Genomic DNA, 23,078 nt, shown 5'->3' on the forward strand with positions numbered 1-23,078 from the left:
ATGAAGAAGAAACGAAAGAATAGGAAAATGAAAGAAAAGAGAACAAACAAGTAAGTGTTTTTCTTCATTTTCTTTTTAATGGAATAGTTGGTATGTAATGCTTGTAGCACACATGAGTTATAAAACATACTAATAGAATGAACACTCTTGAACTCATCACCAATATAATACTATAATATAAAGTTATTGACTGGGCGCGGTGGCTTACTCCTGTAATCCTAGCACTTTGGGAGCCTGAGGCAGGTGGATCATGAGGTCAGGAGATCAAGACCAGCCTGGCCAATATGGTGAAACCCTGTCTCTACTAAAATACAAAAAATTAGCCGGGTGTGGTGGCGGGCGCCTGTAGTCCCAGCTACTCGAGAGGCTGAGGCAGGGTAATCGCTTGAACCCGTGAGGCAGAGGTTGCAGTGAGCCGAGATTGTGCCACTGCATTCCAACCTGGCGACAGAGCGAGACTCCGTCTCAAAAAAAAAAAAAAAAAAATTACCAATAACTTCCATCTACTTATGCCAGCAGGTCTCTGCCCAAGTTGTACACTGAACACACCTGGGGAATTTTGGAAAACATTGGTACTCTCAGATGGGATTTGGGGTTTCGTTTGGGCATCTGGATTTTTTTAAGGTATCTGGATTTCTTTTTTTTTGAGACAGTGTCTGGCTCTGTCACCGAGGCTGGAGTGCAGTGGCACAGTCATGGCTTACAGCAGCCTTGATCTCCTGGGCTTAAATGATCCTTCCACCTCAGTCTCCCGAGTAGCTGGCACCACAAGTCCCACCATGCCGGGTTAAGTTTAAAAATTTTTTTAGAGACAGGGGTTCCTCTATGTTGCCCAGGCTGGTATCTGGTGATTCCCATGCGCAGCCAGGTTTGAGGATCACTGGCTTATATTCTCCTCCCCCTGGTTTCCGCCTTCACCTTCAGGTGATGGTAACCACCATCCTCAAATACGCGCAGTGCACGGACAGATTCTTTGCCTCCATCCTTCCCTAGTTCAAGGAGTAGCGACGTTTGCTGTTTATGTCCCGCCGGCCACGAGGGGGCACCAGAGAAAAAAACACAGTCTCCCTTCGCGCTGAAGGAGGCTTGGCCCTTGCGACGCTCCGTCGTCGGGCTCGTTGCTGGCGCAACCAGGGCGGAAACTGCCGGCGTTGCTGTAGCGCGTCTGGGAATTACACCGGGGGACTGGCCCGCCCACTTCGTGCCTGCGGGAACTCGGGCCGGGGGACTCTTCGGAAACTCCAAGACTCAGAGAAATGTGAGTCGAGGGGTTGGACTCGGCCGGATCCGGCGTTAGGGCAGGGCCCGCAGGCGGCCCGCGCGGGCGGGAACCGGGGCGGCAGTCCACGGACGCGAGCTCAGGGCGCCTCCAGGGTCCTCACTCTGCTCCCGACGCGCCGTGACCCCCTTTGTTGCACGTGCATGTTCAGGTCGAGAGAGGGATGCGACGTGTTCGGGGAGTAGACCAGCTTGTGGGTGGCCAATCTGGGACCGGAATCTTAAACTTTTGACTCTTGATGCAAAAGTTGATCCACTGGCGGTTTTACGGGGCGGGGAAAAAAGTATGTGAAGCTTGCCACGGTCTCGAGACCGAGGTCACACGTTAGCAGCCCGCCGGCTACATTTGGACCATAGATGCAGAGTGTTTGCCCCCAAACTTGGAGGACCTCGAGTATGAGATTCTTGGCGTGGACCAGGCTTTTTCGCTTATTCGACAGGCGTTGCTACCCAGGCACTGCATCGACCCTGCACTCGAGGACAGCTTTTGGGACAGGGGAATTGGTGCCTGGAGTGAGACTGCTCTCTGCTTTCAGGGCTCCAGCTGTATCCCTACATTGCTCAGGCAATTCCTCTCCCTAGCTCTCAGCTTCTTCATCTGCAGGGTGAAAGGTCTGTCCTCCATGGTAGCCCAAAATACTTCCGAGTGTTATATCAGGCGAGGTCCCTCCCAGGGGGCTGCCAGAGCCAGGGCAGGTTGGTCCCAACAGGCAGCCCCTCGCAGTGTAGAGAACCGTGGGCTTTGGTCTCAGACGGACATGAATTAGGAACCCAGCTTGTTTATTTCCTTTGCTTCCTGGCTCCGTGATCCTGAGCAAATCACTTCACCTCTTCGAACTTAAGTTTCCTCACCTGCCAAATAGCGAGGTGATTGTAAGAGTGAAAAAAAGTCGTATGTATTGAGTGCTTGGCACGTACATGTGTTCGTTACATTATTGTCTCTGTTTAAGTAGAGCGTAAATGCCCCCGATGTGCCTAGTCTAGCAATCTTAGGACAATCCCTGTGTCTGTCTGTTGTGTCCCTGGTGGTGGCTGGCCCACAGCTGGGTGCATGCAGTCCAGAATTTTTGATGTTTTAGGGTTTTTTTGAGACAGAGTCTCACTGTCGCCCAGGCTAAGTGCAGTGGTGCTATCGTGGCTCGTTGCAGCCTTGACGTCCTGGGCTCAAGCAGTCCTCTTGTCTCAGCCTCCTGAGTAGCTGGGATTACAGGCCTGCCACCACTCCTGGCTAATTTTTGATTTTTGTTGAGATGAGGTCTCATGATGTGGCTGGTCTCCAACTCCTGGCCTCAAGTGATCCTCCTGCCTCAGCCACCCAAACTGTTGGGATTACATACGTGAGCCACCGCATCTGGCTAAGGTTTATTGTTTTGTTTTGTTTTGAGACAAAGTCTTGCACTGTCGCCTAGGCTGGAGTGCAGTGGCACGATCTTGGCTCACTGCAACTTCCACCTCCTGGGTTCAAGCGATTCTCCTGCCTCAGCCTCCCAAGGAGCTGGGATTTAAGTTCCACCCGGTAATTTCACTGTGCAGCCAAGGGGTGGTGACCACTTGTTAAAGGGATGAGGCCAAGCTGATGAGGGTTCCCGGGGTTTACAGTGGCTCACTTTCCTCCCATTCCTGTTCTCAGATGGCGCTCCCGACACTGCCGTCCTACTGGTACAGCCAGCAGCACATGAATCAGCAGTTAGCACGACAGCGAGAGCAGGAGGCCCGGCTTCGGCAGCAATGGGAGCAGAACAGCCGTTACTTCAGGATGTCTGACATCTGTAGCTCCAAACAGGCAGAATGGAGCTCTAAAACCTCCTACCAGCGGAGGTAATTTTGCGGTAACTGCCGATTGGATGGAGGTGGGGGCTACTTGCCAGTCAGGGGATGAGGCCTTAAGGATTTAGGGAGAGTAGGATTTGCCAGGCAGCATGAATTACCTGCGTGGTGATGTTTTTCCAGCTGGAAGTGGAAAAAAAGATCATCTATGCAGCCATACATTGGCATTGAAAAAGATAAAATGATGCAGAAGAATATGATAGAATTTGGAAGCCTGCTTGTAACCCCATATCCCCATAGAGAGCCACAGTTAACAGTCTCGCAGGTATCCTTCCATGCTTTTACTCATTGGTATTTGTGCTTAAATAAACACACACACACACACACACACACACACTGCTTTTATAGAAATACATGTAAACACATGGAGGCTGAAAGCATAGGCTTTGAAGTCAGATAGACCTAGATGGAAATCCTGACCGTGTCTCTTGCTGAATGTATGAGCTTTGGTTTCCTCATCAGTCAAGTAGGGCTACAGCAGACCTATACTGTAGGATTTATGTGGTGGATAATATATACATTATTTATACATTTATACATTTTCTTTTTGCAAAAACAAGATTTTCTTTTAGGCATACTATTCTGTGACCTGCTGTCTTCACTTTAGCTGGGGACACATTCCTGTGTCATGATGACACATCTACTACATCAGCCTCTTTTACCCACACAGCAGAGCAGAGCACGCTCCCTGTGGCTGTAGCATGATTGATTCAGGCAGGCCCCCTTTCACCCAGCATGCACGCCTATCAGCGTGAGAAGATGAAGGAAGAGAAGAGGAAGAGTCTGGAGGCCCGACGGGAGAAGCTCAGGCAGCTCATGCGGGAGGAGCAGGACCTCCTGGCCAGAGAACTGGAGGAGCTGAGGCTGAGCATGAACTTGCACGAAAGAAGAATCCGGGAGCAGCATGGGAAGCTGAAATCAGCCAGAGAAGAGCAGAGGAAACTGGTAACTTCCCAGAGGCCTTCAGGAGGCTGTGGAGCAGGAGTGCCCCCAGCCTGAGTGTGTCGCACATATAGGGCCATTCCTGGCTGCTCAGGTCTGATGAGAGGCCAGTTAACTCCAGAGCCAGCAGGAAAGGAGCTTAAGTCCTTGTGCAGGGACTGGGTTTTGGATCAGTTAGCTGTATTCTCTTTAGCCCCTTCAATCATTACATCTGAGTGCTTTTCCTTTCTTCCAGTTCTGTGGGCCCATAGAGATCTGGGAATAATCTGTTTTACCTTCCAAAGTAGTTATGTGAAACAGTGAGCCCTGATCTGTGCTTTTCAGCCTGCTGTATTATTTTGAGACCCCCTAGATAAGACCTCTGTGTAGCATCAGATTTTGGTCCCCTTTTGTCACCATTGCAAGAGTCACTTGGTAGTGCCATGTGGTTCTTAGAGCTGTGCATGTGAAGCACAAGGGTTTGAACAGTGGGTGCAGTGACAGTATGAATGGAGGCACTCATAGCCTGAGCTGACTTCCACTGTGTGTCATCCAAAACGTGAATGGATTTGAAAACTGACATCAGGCTTTCCATTTTGTGTTTTCTCGATAGATTGCTGAACAACTTTTGTATGAACACTGGAAAAAGAACAATCCGAAACTTCGAGAGGTGAAAATCAGAGACCTCCATTGATTTGCCTAAGTAGATGAAATCATGTTTCCAGACATTTTTTTTTTTTTTAACACATATCTTGTACTGGGTTGAAACAGAGGAGGGAACCTTGAGCCACCTGAAAAGAGCGCCAGGCAGAAGATCTGGCACAGGCTGCACTGAGCGGTTCATTCAGTTGTTGAACAAATGTTGATTGAACCTCTGCTGCCTTTCTACCAGGTGGGGGCATGGGGATTAGACGTGGTTTCTGCTGTCTCCAGCACGGGAAACAGTGGATAGCTCATTACCGGGCAGGATGCAGGGTGCTGGGCCAGCCTGAGAGGATGATCATGGGCCAGCGCACTCAACTCTGGAGGGGTCGGGGAGGCTTCCCAGAGGGGTTCCTGGGGTGGAAGAGTTTGAAGGGATGTATGTGTGTAGAGGTGAGGAAAAGATGTTCTAGGTTGATGTGACTATGAGAACCAGGCCTGAGACTTGAGAGCAGAGTGAGCCCCGGGAGCTGAAAGTGTCTGGGTGAGGCTAGGATGTCAGATAGGGAGAACCCCAAAAATGACGCTGGCGAGGCAGACGGTGCCAGAGGCCATAAGAGCTTGTGTGACCTTCCTCTGAAGGTGCTGGGGGCGGCACACAGGATCCCGGCTGCATTTCAGAGAGATCCCTCTGGCAGCAGTGTGCCAGCTGGCAGGGAGGGGTGCTGCGACAGCCCAGCTGGGGGATGGTGAAGGCCTAAACTGGGCTGGCAGGGGAGAGGAGGACAAACTGCAGGAGAGGGGGTGGCCTCTTGGCTTGGTGGCCTTGTTCATTGGAGATTTGGCTGCAGGGAGATCATCCCTCACTGTTACTAATTTATTTTCAACTTACAGTTTTTGTATACATTTGGTGCCTTCACGTTATTCGTAGTTACATTTAGAAATTGCCAGTCACTAAATAATGGAACATCTAGTGCTTTTGTGTAGTTTGCACTAATCTGTGGGGGGACTCCTTAGCCCTGTTGGCTTTGGTGGAATCATCTAGAGCCATTAAATCAGAGAAGTTTATTCAGAACATTCAGGTTAGTTGCCTGTGTTCACAGCTGTAAGTTGGGAAAGATTATTGTAAAACTTTTCTGTAGAGACAGGGTCTCCCTACGTTGCTCAGGCTGGTCTTGAACCTGGGCTCAAGTGATCCTCCCACCTCAGCCTCCCGAGTAGCTGAGGCTACAGGTGGGCGCCTCCATATCCGGCTAATTTTATAAACAGTTTCCCAGACAAAAGATTTGGATTGAATGTTGTGATCCATTTTCTAATCCAGGAGATTCTCTGCGCTCAAATCTCTTACTAACAATCCTAAACTTGTTGCACCCACTGGTGCATCACTTGCTACAGGGAGCACATTTTCCATCTGCTCTGCAGAGCAAGCTTTGGGGAGCCAGACACAGGGTTGAGTCTTCTCCTCACCCAGCTGTCTCCCGGGGCCTGGCATGCAGGAGACCAACCCACGCTGGCCTTCGAAATTGTATTTCCATCTCAGCGTCCAGCTTAACCCCAGGGCTAGTGGGAAGGAAGTCTCTGTTACTTTGTACCAGCTCAGGAGATTGATGTAGGAGCGCCTGGTCCTTTAGTCTTCTGATTGACTTGCATTCACACTGTACGTGTTGAAGTCGCCCCACGCTCTCTACTGGATGCCTGTGAGGAGATTCACACCCTCCCCCTTCCATCCTCAGGTGGAGCTGGACCTTCACCAGAAGCATGTGGTAAACTCTTGGGAAACGCAGAAAGAAGAAAAAAAACAGGTGTGGTATGCGGCTCAGGGAATAGCCCCGCATTCTGCTGCGCAGGACTGTTGACGCTTTTGCATTCCTTTACCCTTTTCAGCGTCAGTGACTCCAGTTAAGGAGTATAGTATACTCTTTCTCAGTTTACTTGACACGTGTGAAAACTGAACGTTTGCTTTTACACATACCAGAATCCTATGTGATAATTCCCAGGGCAGAATAAGGCCAGGTGACTAGGACTGGGAGGTGGCAAGTAGAGTATGCGTCTTCTTTTTTTCTTTTGGAGGCAGGGTCTTGCTCTGTCACCCAGGCTGGTGTGCAGTGGCGCAATTCACAGCTCAGTGCAGCCTCGACCAGCTGGGCTCAAGCAGTCCTCCTAACTCGGCTTCCTGAGTAGCTAGGACCACGTGTGTGCACCACTGTGCCTAGCTAATTTTTTAGTTTTTGTAGAGATGGGGTCTTGTTCTGTTGCCCAGGCTGGTCTGGCCTCCTGGCCTTAAAAGATTCTCCCACCTGGGCCTCTCAAAGTGCTGGGATTAAAGGCGTGGGCCACAGGGTCCAGCTAGAACATGTGTTTTTAAGGGCTTTTTTGTCACTCTTTTGATGAAATTTGCATCATAAACTCGCAGCTCTGGCTTCCAGTAGCCCCTTTGGGTTTGAGCTTCCATACCTCCGTGCACTGGTCACTTTGCTGCCTGGTTCATTTTAGAAAGTGTTTTGTTGAGGGGGGAGGAAACCCAACATTATCAAGCCCCTCCCTGACTTGGTCTCTGAGGGCATTGTCATTTGGGATTCAGGCAGGATCTGCCTGGGCCCTGTGGCCTGCAGAACGGCGGCAGGAAGCTGGGTTTTTGTTGGCTTACAGTACAGATACTGACCTCCTGTGTTCATTCGGTCCCTTGTAGCAAGAAGCCACCGCAGTGCAAGAGAACAAACGGTATGAAAATGAGTATGAAAGGGCCCGAAGGGAGGCGCTAGAACGGATGAAAGCCGAAGAGGAGAGGAGGCAGCTGGAGGACAAGCTCCAGGCCGAGGCACTGCTGCAGCAGATGGAGGAGCTGAAACTGAAGGAGGTGGAGGTGGGCACAAGCCCCTCTCAGCCATGACCTCCTCCACAGCTGCTCGTTAGTGTGAGATGGGCACTTGAGGGGCTGCCCTGAGAAGAGCCATAGCAGGGCTGAGGTTCTGCAACGGGCAGCAGCAGCCAGCTTCTCCCGCTCCCACGCATCCCCTTCCGCCTCCTGCTTTCCCAGCCTCCACGTTTGCGTGCCTGGATTCCAGAACGTTAACAACACGGAGCCAGTAGCTGTTCTCTTAGAGGTGCTTAGCGGCCTGCTGTTGGAGAACCTTCTTAGAATCTGGATTTTCCAGTGCACTGAGTAGACACGATTTAGTCGGGTGGTCTGGCACCCGGCTCTCCATGGGGAGCAGGTTTCGGGTCTTGAGGCATTTTGGTCCAGGAGCTGTTTTTGGAGAACATGGTACAGTTTCCTTGAAAGAGTTAGATTTTTCTATTTAGATGAGGGAGGCCTATCTCCTGTGACCCCTCCCCTTGCCCAGGCCATGATTCAGGAACTACATTCTTAGTGCCTGCTACTTATTCTAGGTGCTGAGCACTGGGTTGGGAACTAGAGATAGAGCCTGACCAAGGCCCACAGTCCTGACCTCCTGGTGGGGGCTGTGTCAGGTGGAGGACAGTTGTTAAGTTACAGTAAGTGTGGACCAGTACAGGATCCTGTGGGAGTTTAGAGTTCGGTGCTCAGAAAGGCCCTTGCAGGAAATGGCTCAGATGAGATGGGATGAGTGAGTGAGTGGTGGGAGGGGATCGTGACCACCTGCATGGCCAGGCCACCATTGTGTAGTGTCTGCGAGAAATGGAGATGGAGAATGAAGGAAGATCTGATTCCCACGATCTCAGATCTCAGTCGAGCTTACTCTCATCATCACCACAGGCGACCAAACTAAAGAAGGAGCAGGAGAATCTGTTGAAGCAGCGGTGGGAGCTGGAGAGGCTGGAGGAAGAGCGGAAGCAGATGGAAGCCTTCCGGCAGAAGGCAGAGCTGGGGTGTGTGTCAGAGGCCCCCACTCTTCCCAGGCGGGTGGGCCTCTTGCTTTTTCAGACTTGCATTTGTGTTGCCGAAACCGTAAAGTAGGCAGCCTGGTCAGCAGTTGTCTAACTACTATTTCATTCTTTCTGAGATACTGAAGGCAGCACACATTTGATTCTCCTTCAGGCGCTTCTTGAGACATCAGTATAACGCTCAACTCAACAGACGCACACAGCAGATCCAAGAGGAGTTGGTAAGTCTGAAGAGACAGCCTGACATCTTTCTTACCCTCTTCTGAAAAAAAGTCTTCCATTGCTTAGTATGTGAGTGTATGCTCGTAAGAGTGAAAAGACAGTGAGGGGTTGGGAGAAAGGGGAGATGTTGGTCAAAGGGTACATCCCTCAGTTAGGAGATCCGGGAATGGTGTCCAGCATGTTGACCACAGCTGATGATACCTTATTGTATTCTTGAAATTTGCTAAGAGAGTTGATCTTAAGTGTTGTCACCAGAAAAACCAACTGTGAGATGATGGATATGTTAATTAGCTTGACTGTAAGGATCCTTTGCCAGCATAGATGGATAGATACAGATATCAGAACATCAAATTGTTTTTCAGTAAACGTGTTACTTAACAGCACAACGCAAAGTGAGATCCCCCTTGACCAGTGCCTGCAATCTCTGTCTGTCCCCAGAGGTGTCTGTCTGGTGTACATCTTTCCAGATATATTTACATACAGAGAGGTGGAGGTTTGTTTTTGTTTTTGTATTTAAATCTAATTGAGGTTGCATTCCTCAACATCTTCAATTAACACTAAATCTCTAATTTTTAAAAAGATTGGCCATGCGCGGTGCCTCATGCCTGTAATCCCAGCACTTTGAGAGGCCGAGGCAGGCGGATCACCTGAGGTCAGGAGTTTGAGGCCAGCCTGAACGACATGGTGAAACCCCATCTCTGCTAAAAATACAAAAACTAGCCGGGCATGGCCAGGCACGGTGGCTCACGCCTGTAATCCCAGCGCTTTGGGAGGCCGAGGCAGGCAGATCACCTGAGGTCAGGAGTTTGAGACCAGCCTGACCAACATGGTGTAACCCCGTCTCTACTAAAAACTACAAGAATTAGCCGGGCGTGGTGGCAGGCGCCTTAATCCCAGCTACTTGGGAGGCAGAGGCAGGAGAATCGTTTGAACCCGGGAGGCGGAGGTTGCAGTAAGCTAAGATCGAGATACTGCACTCAAACCTGTGGGACAAGAGTGAGACTTCTCTCAAAACAACAACAAAAACTAGCCGGGCATGGTGGTGCATGCCTGTAATCCCAGCTACTTGGGGGGTTGAGACAGGATAATTGTTTGAACCCAGGAGGTGGAGGTTGCAGTGAGCTGAGTTCGCACCGCTGTACTCAGGCCTGGGCAACAGAGTGAGACTCTGTCTCAAAAAGAACAAACAAAAAAAGGTCATTATACTTAGATTGAACCTGTTCTTTTCAAATAGTTCCTTCATATTCTTAAGTACTTTGATGAGCTCCCTTGCAGTGAGGGGGACAGACCCAATATGGGGCACAGTGGCACAGTTGGTCCTGGTGTGCAGCTGTTTTTTATGGGGTCTTGCTCTGTTGTCCAGGCTGGAGTGCAGTGGCACAATCACGGCTCACTACAGTCTCGACCTCCCAGGCTCAAGTCATCCTCCCACCTCAGCCTCTCGAGTAGCTGGGACTATAGGTGTGCATCACCATGCTTTGTAGAGACGGGGTCTTGCTACATTGCCCAGGCTGGTCTTGAAGTCCTAGGCCCAAGTGATCATCCCATCTCAGCCTCCAAAAGTGCTGGGATTGCAGGCATGAGCCCCGGTGCCCAGCCTCCTGCATTCTTTTAATGCTTCCATTATGTCTATGTGCATAGTAGCTAATTCCCCACCAAGGAGCATTTTGGTTGTTTCTGGTTTTTCCCTCTTATATAAAAGCTGCAACGAGTGTTTTGCACCTTTGTGTCACTGTGGTCTTTATTCTTACAAGTGGAATTTTTGCCAAGTTGTATTCCAAAGAGTTGCGCAACCAGGTGTGTCCGATGGCATGTGGTGGTGGTGGAGTCTCCCTTTAGCCAGAGGGAAGCTCCTAGGCCTGTGCCGTGTCTGAACCACACCTCGTGGTTATCCCCGGTCTATTCCAGAAATAATTCAGCATCTTCCCATCTCTGTCTTGAGAACACTGTGTAGGATCACTAATGTCTGTGTAGAAAGGAAAGGGAGGGCAGGCCCCTCTGTAGGCTCTCACTGCAGAAGGGCTCTGTCCAGCCCAGCCACATGCCACCCTCTGCTTCCTCTAGGAGGCAGACAGGCGGATCCTGCAGGCCCTGCTTGAGAAGGAGGACGAGAGCCAGCGCCTCAACCTGGCTAGGCGGGAGCAAGCTGTGGCTGATGCAGCCTGGATGAAGCAGGCCATTGAGGAGCAGCTGCAACTGGAGCGGGCGCGGGAGGCAGAGCTGCAGGTGCTGCTGAGGTGAGTGGCAGCCACTGACTGGGCCAGACGCTCCTGGCCTAGACTCTGGTACCTTGAAATGCCCCATGGGTCTCCTGTTACTAAAATATCTATTGGCTGGGCGTGGAGGCACACACCTGTAATCCCAGCGCTTTGAGAGGCCAAGGCAGGTGGATCGCTTGAGCCTAAGAGTTCGAGATCAGCCTGGGCAACATGGCAAAACCCCAGTATCTACCAAAAATACACAAATTGGCCAGGCGTGGTTGTTCATACCTGTAGTCCCAGCTATTTGGGAGGCTAAGTGGGAGAATCACTTGAGCCCAGGACGTTGAGGCTCTGATCAGCCATGATTGCACCACTGCACTTCAGCCTGGGTGACAGAGCGGGACTCTGTCTCAAAAAAAAAAGAAAAAGAAGAAGAAATACCTGTGTATGTTGTCCATCATTCCCGAGGAGCACATCTTCATAATGGACCTGGCCTCTGGGGGTGTTTCCCTTGTATTATCTGAGGTGGAAATCATTAAGGTTTAGAGTAACGATGTGTTCACCTGAAATCTGAGAGGTTTGGAAGGAAATTCTTTGTTTTTGTTTTTTGTTTTTCTGAGATGGAGTTTCGCTCTGTCACCCAGGCTGGGGTGCAGTGGCGTGATCTTGGCTCACTGCAACCTCTGCCTTCTGGGTTCAAGCAATTCTCTGCCTCAGCCTCCCGAGAAGCTGGGATTACAGGTGCCCGCCACCACACCCGGGTAATTTTTGCATTTTTAGTAGAGACGGGGTTTCACCATCTTGGCCAGGCTGGTCTTGAACTCCTGACCTTGTGATCCGCCCACCTTGTGTAAACCCGAAATGCTGGGATTATAGGCATGAGCCACCATTCCCAGCCAGAAGGAAGTTCTTATAGAGATGTTGAATGCTGCTTACGTATATAAAACTGAGTTTGGGTCCTAAAGATTAAATTAATAGATTGAAATCATCAAATAATAAGTAGCATACATTGAGCACTTACTGCATGCTGGACATTGTGCCAAGTGCTTTATAGGCCTCATCTTACTGAGTCCTGACTTCCAGCCAAGTGGTGGCTTGTGAGACACGGAGACTCGAAGAGGTCACTTGGTCCAGGGTGAGCTATCAATGACACAGGCGCATGGTGGCAGGGCTCAGGCCCAGGCAGCGCCCTGCTTCTCTCCAGGTCCTGATGGTTTCATTCATCTCTGTGTTAAACAGCCACGGTGTAAGTCGCCCCAGTTGCTTTTTATAAGGAGATGGGGGTATTAAAAAGGTAACTTGAAATACTTCCAACACGGTGGCTCACACTTGTAATCCCAGCGCTTTGGGAGGCCAAGGCAGGTAGATCACTTGAGGTCAGGAGTTCAAGACCAGCCTGACCAACATGGTGAAACCCATCTCTGCTAAAAATACAATAATTAGCCGGCCATGGTGATGCATGCCTGTAATCCCAGCTGCTCAGGAGGCTGAGGGACTAGAATCACTTGAACCTGGGAGGTGGAGGTTGCAGTGGGCCTAGATTCGCACCACTGCACTCTAGCTTGGGCAACAGAGTGAGACCCATCTCAAAAATAAAAAAATAAAAAACTTTCAACAGTACTTTCCATGGGATGCTGTCCTTAATTGTAATCTTTTCAAAGTGTGTGCGGATGTTTATCTGCAGGGTGGCCCTGCAGCAGCCATGTGCCCTGCTGCCCTGTCTGTTCTGTAGCTCACTTCCTGCCAGGGCGGGGAGGAGCCTGCTGTCGTCCCTTTTGTGTTTGTCCAGGGAGGAGGCCAAGGAGATGTGGGAAAAGAGAGAGGCAGAGTGGGCCCGAGAGCGCAGCGCACGGGACAAACTGATGAGCGAGGTAATCCCAGCTGCGGCGATGTGGACGGGCTACTGGGTCCTGGGCAGGTGTCTGGAAGTCCATGGTCAGTCACCCTGCCAGATGCTCTGGGAACAGTCTTCTCTGGTCATTTTAAGTGGGCTTTAAAAATCATTGAAAAATTAATATGAGTTTAGTAGAAAAGAATTCAGAAGTACAGAGAGTAGGAATGGAAAAAAGTACCCCAGAGCCCATCCTGTACGCAGCCATAGCTGCTTCGTCCATCTGCTCTTCTGTTTCTATGCCTGACCTTTTTTCTACATGTATTTCTTACCGTCTTGTGCTATTTGACTTCAAGCATTGTGACATGCTGTTACATCTTTATAAACACCACGTCGGGGCTGTATGGCGGACTGTCCTCTGTCACCCGCTGTCTTTCCTTTCCCTCTTACGGGTGTGCTGTGTTTTTCTAATTGGAAGCCGTTCTGAGAAACGCTGCCGAGAGCCTCTTGGTGCCTGAGGCTCTTCCCACGCGTTTCCCCGCTCTGGGTAGACGATGGCCGTGAACTGGAGGACGTAACTGCTCTCCTGGTCAGTGTGTACACTGTGTGTGGAAGACACACCCCAACCGCAGGAAATCTGGGAGAAGAGAGTGTGGCATCAATGGGCTCAAAGCTGTTGTGAAGTGGTTTTGAATGAGAACCTCTATGTTGTGTCTGGTAGTATGCTGTATTTTGGAATCCACAGGAAATCGGGTCCTGATTGGTGATGTTTTGCTCTTGTAAATACTAAGAATTTTCCAGTGCCTTTTGATTTTCCTCCTGATGGCGGCCACTTTCTGTCCCCCCAGCCCTGCAGCGTCACTGTGGAGAGTGTCAGGTGGCTTCTTGCTCCTGACTGTGGCCTGGGCTGGAGTTGAGGCGTCACACAGCTCTGGGGCCAGGTCTCAAACACAGCAGGTTCAAAAGGTTAGAGGATCACCGCGGCTCCGCCTCTGGTCATCTGTGCGGCTTGTGGCTCTCTTGTTTTTGGAACCCTCTGAGAGGAGGGAGACTCACCTTGTTGCTGCAAGGTTTCTGTGTCCCTGGGGAGAGCGCTCCATCCCCGTCTCCTTTGATTTCTTGGCACTCAGCTGTCTCTCCATAACACACAGTCTGGATACATTTTGTGTGTGTTGGGGTGCAAGGGAAACGCGTCTTGTATACTGGCAGGCGTGGCCGACATGAGAGCAAATCCTGTAGTCTGGCTCTGCCTCTGTCTGTGTACTTGGGCCTGAGGCCCAAGGATGAGGCTGGGCCTTGCTGTAGCTGCAGCCTGTCCAAGGCTTGTGGAACCAGGATCTGTTAGGGTCAACCTCAAAGCTGCCCTTTTCTTTCTGCCAACCTCAAAGCTGCCCTTTTCTTTCTGCCGAGGTTAGGTTCTGACAGGGAGGCAACAGCAAATACAAGAGAAGATTGAACAGAACCGACGGGCACAAGAGGAATCCCTGAAACACAGGGAGCAACTTATTCAAAATCTCGAGGAGGCGAGAAAGTCAGCTCGTCGCGAGAAAGAGGAGAGTGAAGAACTGAAATCGGCCAGGAAGCAGGAGCTGGAAGCCCAGGTGGGACTGATCCCGAGGGCAGGAGGCAGTGGGCCTGCTGTGGGTCTCGCATCATCCTGGGACAGGGTTCAGAGGCCCTGGACTGCCTGGCAGGGCTTGTGTGCATTTGAGAACACAGTGCCCCCTTTTCCATCCCAGCTGCAGTCCTCATCCTCGTGACTGGGGCTTCTTTCCCTCCACATCCTCCATGTCGTATGGGTGAGGCCGGCACTGCTGTCTGTTCTCTTTACTCTGTCTGCTTCTGCAAATAGTTGGCTTCCTGGGGGCCACAGTTCTCTCTTCATTTCAGTCCTTGATACATAAGACAGAACAGTCGTCCAAACACCAGGCCACATGCTGAGCTTTTCATGAGTTACGTGCCACGCGTATAGCCTCCAGCTTTCCACAAGGTACACGCTACACATACAGGCCTCTCCAGCTTTGCACGGGGTACACGCCACGCGTATAGCCTTTCTAGCTTTCTACAAGGTACATGCCATGCGTACAGCCTTTCAAGTCCCGTGTGCTCCCGTCTGTTCCTTGGACCTGCATTGCTATTGCTCAGCTGGATTCTCCAGTCTGGGTAGGACCACGGGCTTACCCTCCTCATCAGAGGCAGGGCTCTGCCCTGTGGGCCTTGTCTCGGGGGTGACTTTGCTCTTGGCATCCAGGTTGCAGAACGTCGGCTGCAGGCATGGGAAGCAGACCAGCAGGAGGAGGAGGAAGAGGAGGAGGCCCGGCGGGTCGAGCAGCTCTCAGATGCCCTGCTGCAGCAGGAGGCAAAGACTATGGCCAAGCAGGGCTACCGGCCCAAGGTAGGAAGTCTGCCAGGAGACAGGCCAACACAGGCAAGACAGACTCTGCCCAGCCCCAGCTCCCCTGGGCCTGCTCATCGCCCTGCGAGGACTCTGCTCTCTGGCCATCCGGGTTATTCCTTGTTCCTCTTCTCTTGTATTCTTCTTTCCCCTGACCAGCAGGGAGCCCTGACGCAGGGGCTGTTCCAGTCCTTGGTTGGGCCTCAAACCTTGAAGTGATTTTGCTCTGGCCTCTGCCTACTAAGCTGCATGCCTGTCCACCCTCCCTTCCCTCCATCCCTCCCCTCCCCCTCCCCTCCCTCCACCCTCCTCCTCCCTCCCTACCGCCCTCCTCCCCTCCCTCCCTCCCTCCCCTTCATTGTCCCCTCTGTTGTCCTCCTCCTGTGTTATCCTCCCTCCCTGTCCATTCCATCCTCCTCCCCTCTTCATTCCTCCACTCCCTCCTTCCTCCTCCTTCCCTCCCTGTCCTCCTCCCTCCCTCCCTCCCTCCCTCCTGTGTTGTCCTCCTCCTCCTCCCTCCCTCCTCCCTCCTGTGGTGTCCTCCTCCTCCCTCCCTTGCCTCCTGCTGGGCCTCTCCACTCCTCCCCTCCCCTCCTCCCTCCCTCCTGTGGGTGTCCTCCCCTCCCCTCCCTGCCGTGTGTGTATCTGTTTCTCTGCCTCTCAGTGTCTTTGTTTCTGGACCTCTCTGCACGGCACCGTGGGGAGCACAGAGAAGCAAATGCTGCCTCCCCTGCCCTGAGGAAGCTGATGACTGAAGCACCCCCGCTGTTGGTTGTCCCCTCTGCCCTCCTTTACCCGGGGCCACCCTGACCTCCTGGTGCCTGGAGTGCATTCCCCAGGACACATGACACATGTCATCGGACTCCCTCGTGGTCCGATGACACTGGGAAACGGAGTGAAACAGAATTAGAGCAGGCGTTCGCCATAGGCCACTTGCCCTCATATACTGACTCTCACAGGCACAGGGAACAGCGTTTTCTAAACCCACTTGGCCATGGATCAGTGAGAGTGTCGGGGTCAGGTTTCACAGGTCACATGTGAAAGTGTTTCTTAGGGCTAGTACTCAAAACTAAAAAGTTATCAAGTGCCTCATTTATGGCTTAGGGTCAGACTTTTTCAGCTGGAAATGAAACAGCTGTTTATATTGTTCTTTTAGCTTGTAGTTAAAACAAGGCTAATTCCTCATGCTCCAGATACTGCTGATCTGATCACTCTTATGTTTTCTTTCTTTTCTCAGCCTTATGGACATCCAAAAATTGCTTGGAACTGACTTCATGGGTACCATAAGCACAGAGAACAAGGGATGCTGAGGCTTCTGATCCCAGCCGCCAGGCAGTCTTACAGGGCTCTGTTACAGTCGGTGCCCGGGGCACTGTCGGGCGGCTCAGCAGTGCCTGCTCAGGTTCATCATTGAAAGCATCCAGAGTTTGGCCAGACATTAGGTGTTGTGGTCTGCAGCACCTGGTGAGAGGCCCTTTCATGCCTTTTTTACCCAAGCAAGGGTCTTTGATGGGCACGTGTTTACGGCGCTGCTGCATAATCTTGTAATATAACAACAGTCGCATCAACTCAAGGTCAGTACTAAGAACCACAGGTTGTACCTGTGATGGGGCATGTGGTTTCCTGTTGTCTCACCTTTAATTGTCAGCCTCCAGTGTTGACTCTAGAAATGTGAGGAAAGCTTTTCAGTTTTTAAAATTGCCATTTAAACTTAGTCTGTTAAAACCACCCTAGAGGTCTCGGTGCAGTGGATTTCAGAGTTTATTAATTTCGTGGTCCCAAAAGGATGACGTCTTTTGTATTCTGGAAGAAAAGAACTGTGAACAAATTAGAACCCTGGAACAGTCTGACGTCCGTGGACGCATTCCAGAAAGTGGCAAGAGATGAGTCTTTCCTCCTTCAGGAAGCATTTTGGTAGAATTTCCATGGAGCATTGTCTGTGAGTGACTGATCCCAACATGTATGTTACCAAGCCCCAAAAGGAACCTCAAGCTGGGTGTGGTGGCACGTGCCTGTAGTCCCAGCTACTCGGGAGGGTGCGCCAAGAGGATTGATTGAGCCCAGGAATTCGAGTCCAACGTGGGCAAAAGAGTGAGACCCCATCTCTAAAACCTAAAAGGTACCTTAGAAGGTCACCTGGTTGGCTAACCTTTTAAAGGCAGGGGTGTGACACATGGGGCATCTAGTGTCTTGGGAATGTCTTGGCTACACGTAGCCTTCTGGGATATATGTGCCCAGAGGGAGAAGCACTGAGCCTGAAGAAACTAGATGAGACTCGGAACCACAGACCGGCCAGAAATCTCTCCCACCATTATATCAGCGTGGTACAGGTTGCCATTCATTTCTACAAACAGGAACAAGTTCCTAGCAGCAATAATATTATGACTTGTATTTTTACTATACTCTTCCTCTGAGGTTTAGTTTTCATCACATCGTGTTCAAGATTCCACATCTCCGTAAGTTACAGCTAATTACAGGGCATTGTTCCATGGTTATTAAAAACCAGAGTTTATTAAAAATCCTGAGTCTAAGGGCTGCCTTATCTTTCACTTCCATTGTGCTGTAGAAACAGATTGAGCTGCAAACCATGTCCTTCATCTCTTGTTCATTTTCTTGCAACTCTTTGGCTCTGATCACCTGAGCAGTGCGTTTACCACGCATGCTCTCTCTTGCGTTCCTCGTTTCAGATTCCAGTAATTGTGAAATAAAATCCTGCTTCGACAGCACGGCTTCCTGGCTTTGTTACAGATTCTCTGATTGACTGCTGTAAAGTGCATTGTTGGTGACAGGCTTTTTACTGATTTAATCCACATCTCCCACATACAGGCTTGGCTGTTCTCTTTGATCACATTTTATAGGTTATATTCATTTTTCTTAGGAAAATGGTTTCTCCCTTCTTTCGATTGAAACCACAGTGAACTGAATTTAAACTTTTTTTTTTGAAACAGGGCTTTGTTCTGGCACCCAGGCTGGAGTGTAACAGTGCAATCTCAGCTCACTGCAAACTCCACCTCCCACGTTCAAGGGATCCTCCCACTTCAGCCTCCCCAGTAGCTGGAACTATAGGTGTGTGCCACCAGTCCTGGCTAATTTAGTAGAGAAAGGGCTCTTGCCATGTTGCCCAAGCTGGTCTCGAACTCCTGGGCTCAAGTGATCCTCCTGTCTCAGCCTCTCAAAGTGCTAGGATTACAGGCATGAGCCACCATTCCTGGCCTGAATTTTTTTCTTTTTCTTTCTTTTTTTTTTTTTGATACAGAGTCTCACTCTTGTTGCCTAGACTGGAGTGCAGTGGCGTGATCTTGGCTCACCGCAGCCTCCGCCTCCTGGGTTCAAGTGGTTCTGCCTCTGCCTCCCGAGTAGCTGGGATTACAGGCATGAGCCGCCACACCTGGCCAGTTTTGTATTTTTAGTAGAGACAAGGTTTCTCCATGTTGGTCAGGCTGGTCTTGAACTTCTGATTTCAAGTGATCCACCTTCCTCCTCTGTCTCCCAAAGTGCTGGGATTAGAGGCATGAACCACCACGCCCAGCCTAATTTTTTGTTTTTGAAGCCTGGTGGTAATCATTAGCATTCAAATTATGTTACACTGGTTCACTGCCCTAATTAAATGTTTCTGCTCTGCAGTGGTCCACAATAATTTGTTTTCTAAACTTAAAGTTTCCACACTCTTACTATTTCTACTGTGGCCCATACACCTCTGGGCCCAGGGTATTTGCGTTTTGTATTTTTATTGTGTTGTAGTTACCGATACCTGTATGGGTTTTATTGTTGCTAAGCACCTTTTTCTGCTGACTCGAAATGAGTAGTTTCTAGGTTATTCTTTGGCAGATTCTTCTACAAAGGTCCATTCCTTCAGTATAGATGGTGCTGAAACCACTGCTAGGAGATACTTCTTGCACTGATACAGAAGTGATGACTTGTCTGGGCACAGTGGCTCACACCTGTAATCCCAACACTTTGGGAGGTCGAGGCGGGCAGATCACAAGGTCAGGAGATCAAGACCATCCTGGTCAACATAGTGAAACCCCGTCTCTACTCAAATACAAAAGGTTAGCCGGGCGTGGTGGCACTTGCCTGTAGTCCCAGCTACCTGGGAGGCCGAGGCAGGGGAATTGCTTCAACTGGGAGGTGGGAGTTGCAGTGAGCCGAGATCATGCCACTGCATTCCAGCCGAGGCGACAGAGCGAGACTCCATCTCAACAGCAACAAAAAACCCTTGCTTTCTGTTCCTTGTTCAGCACACATTCTCTCTAGGGAAGGTACTAGGCCTGGAAAGTCACAGCTGACCATGAACAAGAGTCAGATGCTGGAATCGGACACACGGATGAGCAGACGTGACTGGCAGACACAGCCAGTGTGTCTCTCATGGGGCGGAAGAGATGTTTGTGCAATACATACAGTCTATACATCCGTATTTATGGATATGATTTTTTCATTGGGGTTTTTAGGTAGTTTTTGGTGTTCATAAAATAGAGCAATCATTTAAAAGATATTGTAAAGCCTTTAAAAACATTGGCCTTAGCAGTTCTTGATGACCTCGACTGAATTCAGCCATGATGCTCTGGAGTTGGATTTTAGGGAACTGATTTTACATTGTAATGTCTTCCTTTTAGAGGGATGTTTACTTGATGCCTTAATGTCACTCAGAACACAATGTCTACCTCAAAGGATACATCTGTGGTTTTTTCAGCAGGTAGCTGGAGTTTTTTTACCGCTCTGGGTAGCTGATTGTGTAAATTCCCTATCATTCGTTTGTTCATGGTCACTTGTTTGGTTTCCGGTATTTTGTATTAAAATGGAGTTGCTGGAATCCTCCATGCCCATAACTTCCAGTGCAGGCATTCCAGGTGATCTCCAGCAAAATGACTGGAAATGGGCCACTTTCCACATTACAGCCATCAGGCTCACGATGGAAAAGCCTGGATTTATGTCAGGACGCTGCCGTGACGCTGCCCTAGAGCTGTTTTTCTCCTTTTCTCCCAGTTAACTGATCTAAACACTGCAGCTCCCTTTTCTTCATTTCCCCTAAACACCCCCTGTTCCATTTCCATCTAGAAACACTTATAGTAGGAGGCTGGCGGGTGGGGGTACCCCGTGTACAGGTGCTCAAGCTGTGCGGCAATGCAGTTCCTGCTTCTGAGACAAACCAAGCATCTGGCCCTAAGCAGCTGGGCCACCGATGCTGGCTTCCAGCTCACATGTACAGCTCTTGACCCATCGGGGTTGCTGATACACATGGGGTTCTGTGGGTACTTTGCAGTTACTGTGGCCTCTGCTGGTTGTAATGGAGCAGTGCTAGTTTTCTGGGCCCAGGCCTCACCACACAGGCCCTCTTAGGTGATGTGAGCCAGGCCTCTGCCTTCTGCTGCCATCCTCACGTCAGTAACTCCTGGCTCTGCAGCTCTAGTCCAGATTCTGATGTCCCTACCACTTTGACATCTCCACGGCGCCTGAAGCTCAACACAGCCAAGACTAATGAGTGATCTCCCCCAAACCCCCATCAGAAAAAAACCCCAGACACATCTAGCCCTTCTCCAGTGTTCTCAGATAAGTGCCTGGTGATGCCATCTATTCTGCCAGTTGATTATGCCTTAGACCGAGGGCACTGGGTCCTGCTGGCCTCCTGAACCTGTGGCCATCCACTTTGCTTTCACGTCCACCCTTCCTGTCACCAAACCAGCCCATTTTTTTCTTCGTTGTGCAGAGACCATTTACAAACACACACCTGAAATGAGAATCGTCCACCTTCTTCAGTGGCCACTGCATTTAGTACTAAGAGCCAAATCCTTCCCTGGCCTACAAGGCCCTGTCCTGACCGGCCCTGCAGAGCTTTCCAGAAATGTACCGCTCTGCCTTCTGACCCAGGAGATAGAAATAACAGAATGCTACAAAGATGTTGTTCACAGCATTAATATGGTAACAGCAACCGAAAACCTAGACGTCCAACACCAAAAGGCTGTTTGAGCTTGGGATGTCATGCAGTGCATTAAAGTGGAATGGAAAAGTTATGGAGAAATGTTCCTCCCATGTGAAAAAGTTAAGGCCAGCACTTTGGGTGGCCGAGGCAGGAGGATTGCTTGAGCCCAGGAGTTTGAGATCAGCCTGGCAACATAGTGGGACCCTGTCAAAAAAAAAAGGCATGTTGGTTCGCACCTGCAGTCCCAGTTACTTGGGAGGCTGAGGCAGGAGGATCGCTTGAACCCGGGAGATGGAGGTTGCAGTGAGCTAAGATCACGCCATTGCATTCCAGCCTGGGCAACAAGAGCGAAACTCTGTCTCAGAAAAAAAAAAAAAAAGCATGGAGCTCAGAAGGCCATACTGTTTCTGCCAATAGGATGCTGCCCCGAGGAGTCCACCTGCCTGGGGTGGAACTGGCCGTGGCTCTGCCTTTAGACTTGGACTTGGGCAGGATTTCCATTGTTTCTGGTGGAAGCAGGTCAACTCCCGGCTGCGCCTCATTCCCCAGCACTCCCTGGACTGGGAGGCTCTCCCTCAACTCTGGGGATGGGGTGGACCAGCCTGTGCCATGCCCTGAAGGGAGGCCTTTGCTTCTGGCAGCAGGCACAGGGCCGCTCCTTCCAGAAGGGCTGCCGTGGGGAAAGTCATTGTGCTTGTGAACGAGGCTCCTCGAATCACTCCAGCAGTTGAACTGGGCAGCGTCCTCCACACACACAGAGTTCAGAGTCTTACTTGAGCAGTGGTTACTGAAGATCTCAATTTGAAACAAACAGAAAAGACGAGAAATATTTGTGGCAGAAGTAAGGAATTGAAAGACAAAATACAAACCCGGCCACCCAGGCTCTATTCCTGTGAGCCTCCTCCCAAGTCGAGGAGAGGACCACACAGTAAGCAGCACCCCCAGGGGCCTCCCTGCTCTGACCCTCCCAGAAAAGAGGACTGGGAGGAGATGGGAACCCCCAAGTCTCTGCTCCACAACTCCTTCCCACCACACCCCTGCCAGGGTCGCAGCCGTTCCTCACCCTCTCCTGGTTCCAGAAGGCCTGCTCTCCTTGGCCTGGACGTCCACCTGTGCCAGTCGAGCCCTGGGGTTAAGAGTACAGGCTCAGTGCCCTCACTTGCTCCAACATGAACTGGGCTCCAAGGTCCGAGCCTCGGTTTCTCATCTGCAAAATAGGGGTGGTTTTAATTCCTACTTGTGAAGCCAGCTTTCATAACTGACTGGGAAATGCCCAGCGCACTTAGCCCAGTGGCTGCTCGGAGTGCAGGTGTCAGCTCAGCCCCTCTGGTCTGAAAGCAACAGGCCGGGCTGGGGAAGAACCTGAAGTGGGGTCCTGGGAAGGGGCGGTGGGAAGAGGGGAGCAGAGAACAGTTTGCATCCCCGGGCCCAGAGGCGAGGGCAGTTTTCATCCCCTGGCCTGGAGGAGAGGACAAAGGTACCACTCGGGCCTGGGGATGGAAATTGCAAAACCAAGTTAGACTTCAAAACGCCCCCATGAAGGGCCAGGCACGGTGGCTCACGCCTGTAATCCCAACACTTTGGGAAGCCAAGGTGGGAGGATCACCTGAGGCCAGAAATTCGAGACCAGCCTGGCCAACATGGCAAAACCCCATCTCTATGAAAAATACAAAAATTAGCCTGGTGCGGTGGCACGTGCTTGTAATCCCAGCTACTCAGGAGGCTGAGGCAGGAGAATTGCTTGAGCCTGGGAGTTGAGAGGTTGCAGTGAGCTGAGATTGCACCACTGCACTCCAGCCTAGGCGGCAGAGTGATAAAAAAAAAAAAAAAAAAAAAAGAAAAGTAGTGTGAAAAAGATGACGGCCGAGCACGGTGGCGCACGCCTGTAATCCCAGCACTTTGGGAGGCCGAGGCGGGCAGATCACCTGAGGTTGGGAGTTTGAGACCAGCCTGGCCAACATAGTGAAATCCCATCTCTAC

The 23,078-nt window shown here is 50.7% G+C and overlaps 1 protein-coding gene across 1 annotated transcript; it reads left to right on the plus strand.

Annotated features, from left to right (window-relative positions):
- The first annotated feature begins 1,059 nt into the window (after positions 1–1,059).
- TCHP (trichoplein keratin filament binding) lies at positions 1,060–17,907 on the plus strand. The gene is made up of 13 exons (XM_021922893.2): positions 1,060–1,258; positions 2,909–3,096; positions 3,840–4,050; positions 4,640–4,696; positions 6,402–6,470; positions 7,358–7,531; positions 8,405–8,517; positions 8,687–8,753; positions 10,819–10,991; positions 12,745–12,826; positions 14,202–14,387; positions 15,038–15,181; positions 16,419–17,907. Exons 2-13 carry the CDS (start codon positions 2,909–2,911, stop codon positions 16,449–16,451), a joined length of 1,497 nt encoding a protein of 498 aa, XP_021778585.1. The 5' UTR covers positions 1,060–1,258; the 3' UTR covers positions 16,452–17,907.
- The last annotated feature ends 5,171 nt before the right edge of the window (positions 17,908–23,078 follow it).

The sequence above is a fragment of the Papio anubis genome, chromosome 9, assembly GCF_008728515.1.
Source record: "Papio anubis isolate 15944 chromosome 9, Panubis1.0, whole genome shotgun sequence".
Classification (NCBI taxonomy): domain Eukaryota; kingdom Metazoa; phylum Chordata; class Mammalia; order Primates; family Cercopithecidae; genus Papio; species Papio anubis.

Excerpts from the sequence above, each read along its gene's own strand:
- TCHP (XM_021922893.2), top strand. The coding sequence starts at position 2,909 with ATGGCGCTCCCGACACTGCCGTCCTACTGGTACAGCCAGCAGCACATG. Across the intron at positions 4,051-4,639 it reads GAGAAGAGCAGAGGAAACTG|ATTGCTGAACAACTTTTGTA; the intron begins GTAACTTCCCAG and ends TTTTCTCGATAG. Across the intron at positions 4,697-6,401 it reads ACAATCCGAAACTTCGAGAG|GTGGAGCTGGACCTTCACCA; the intron begins GTGAAAATCAGA and ends TTCCATCCTCAG.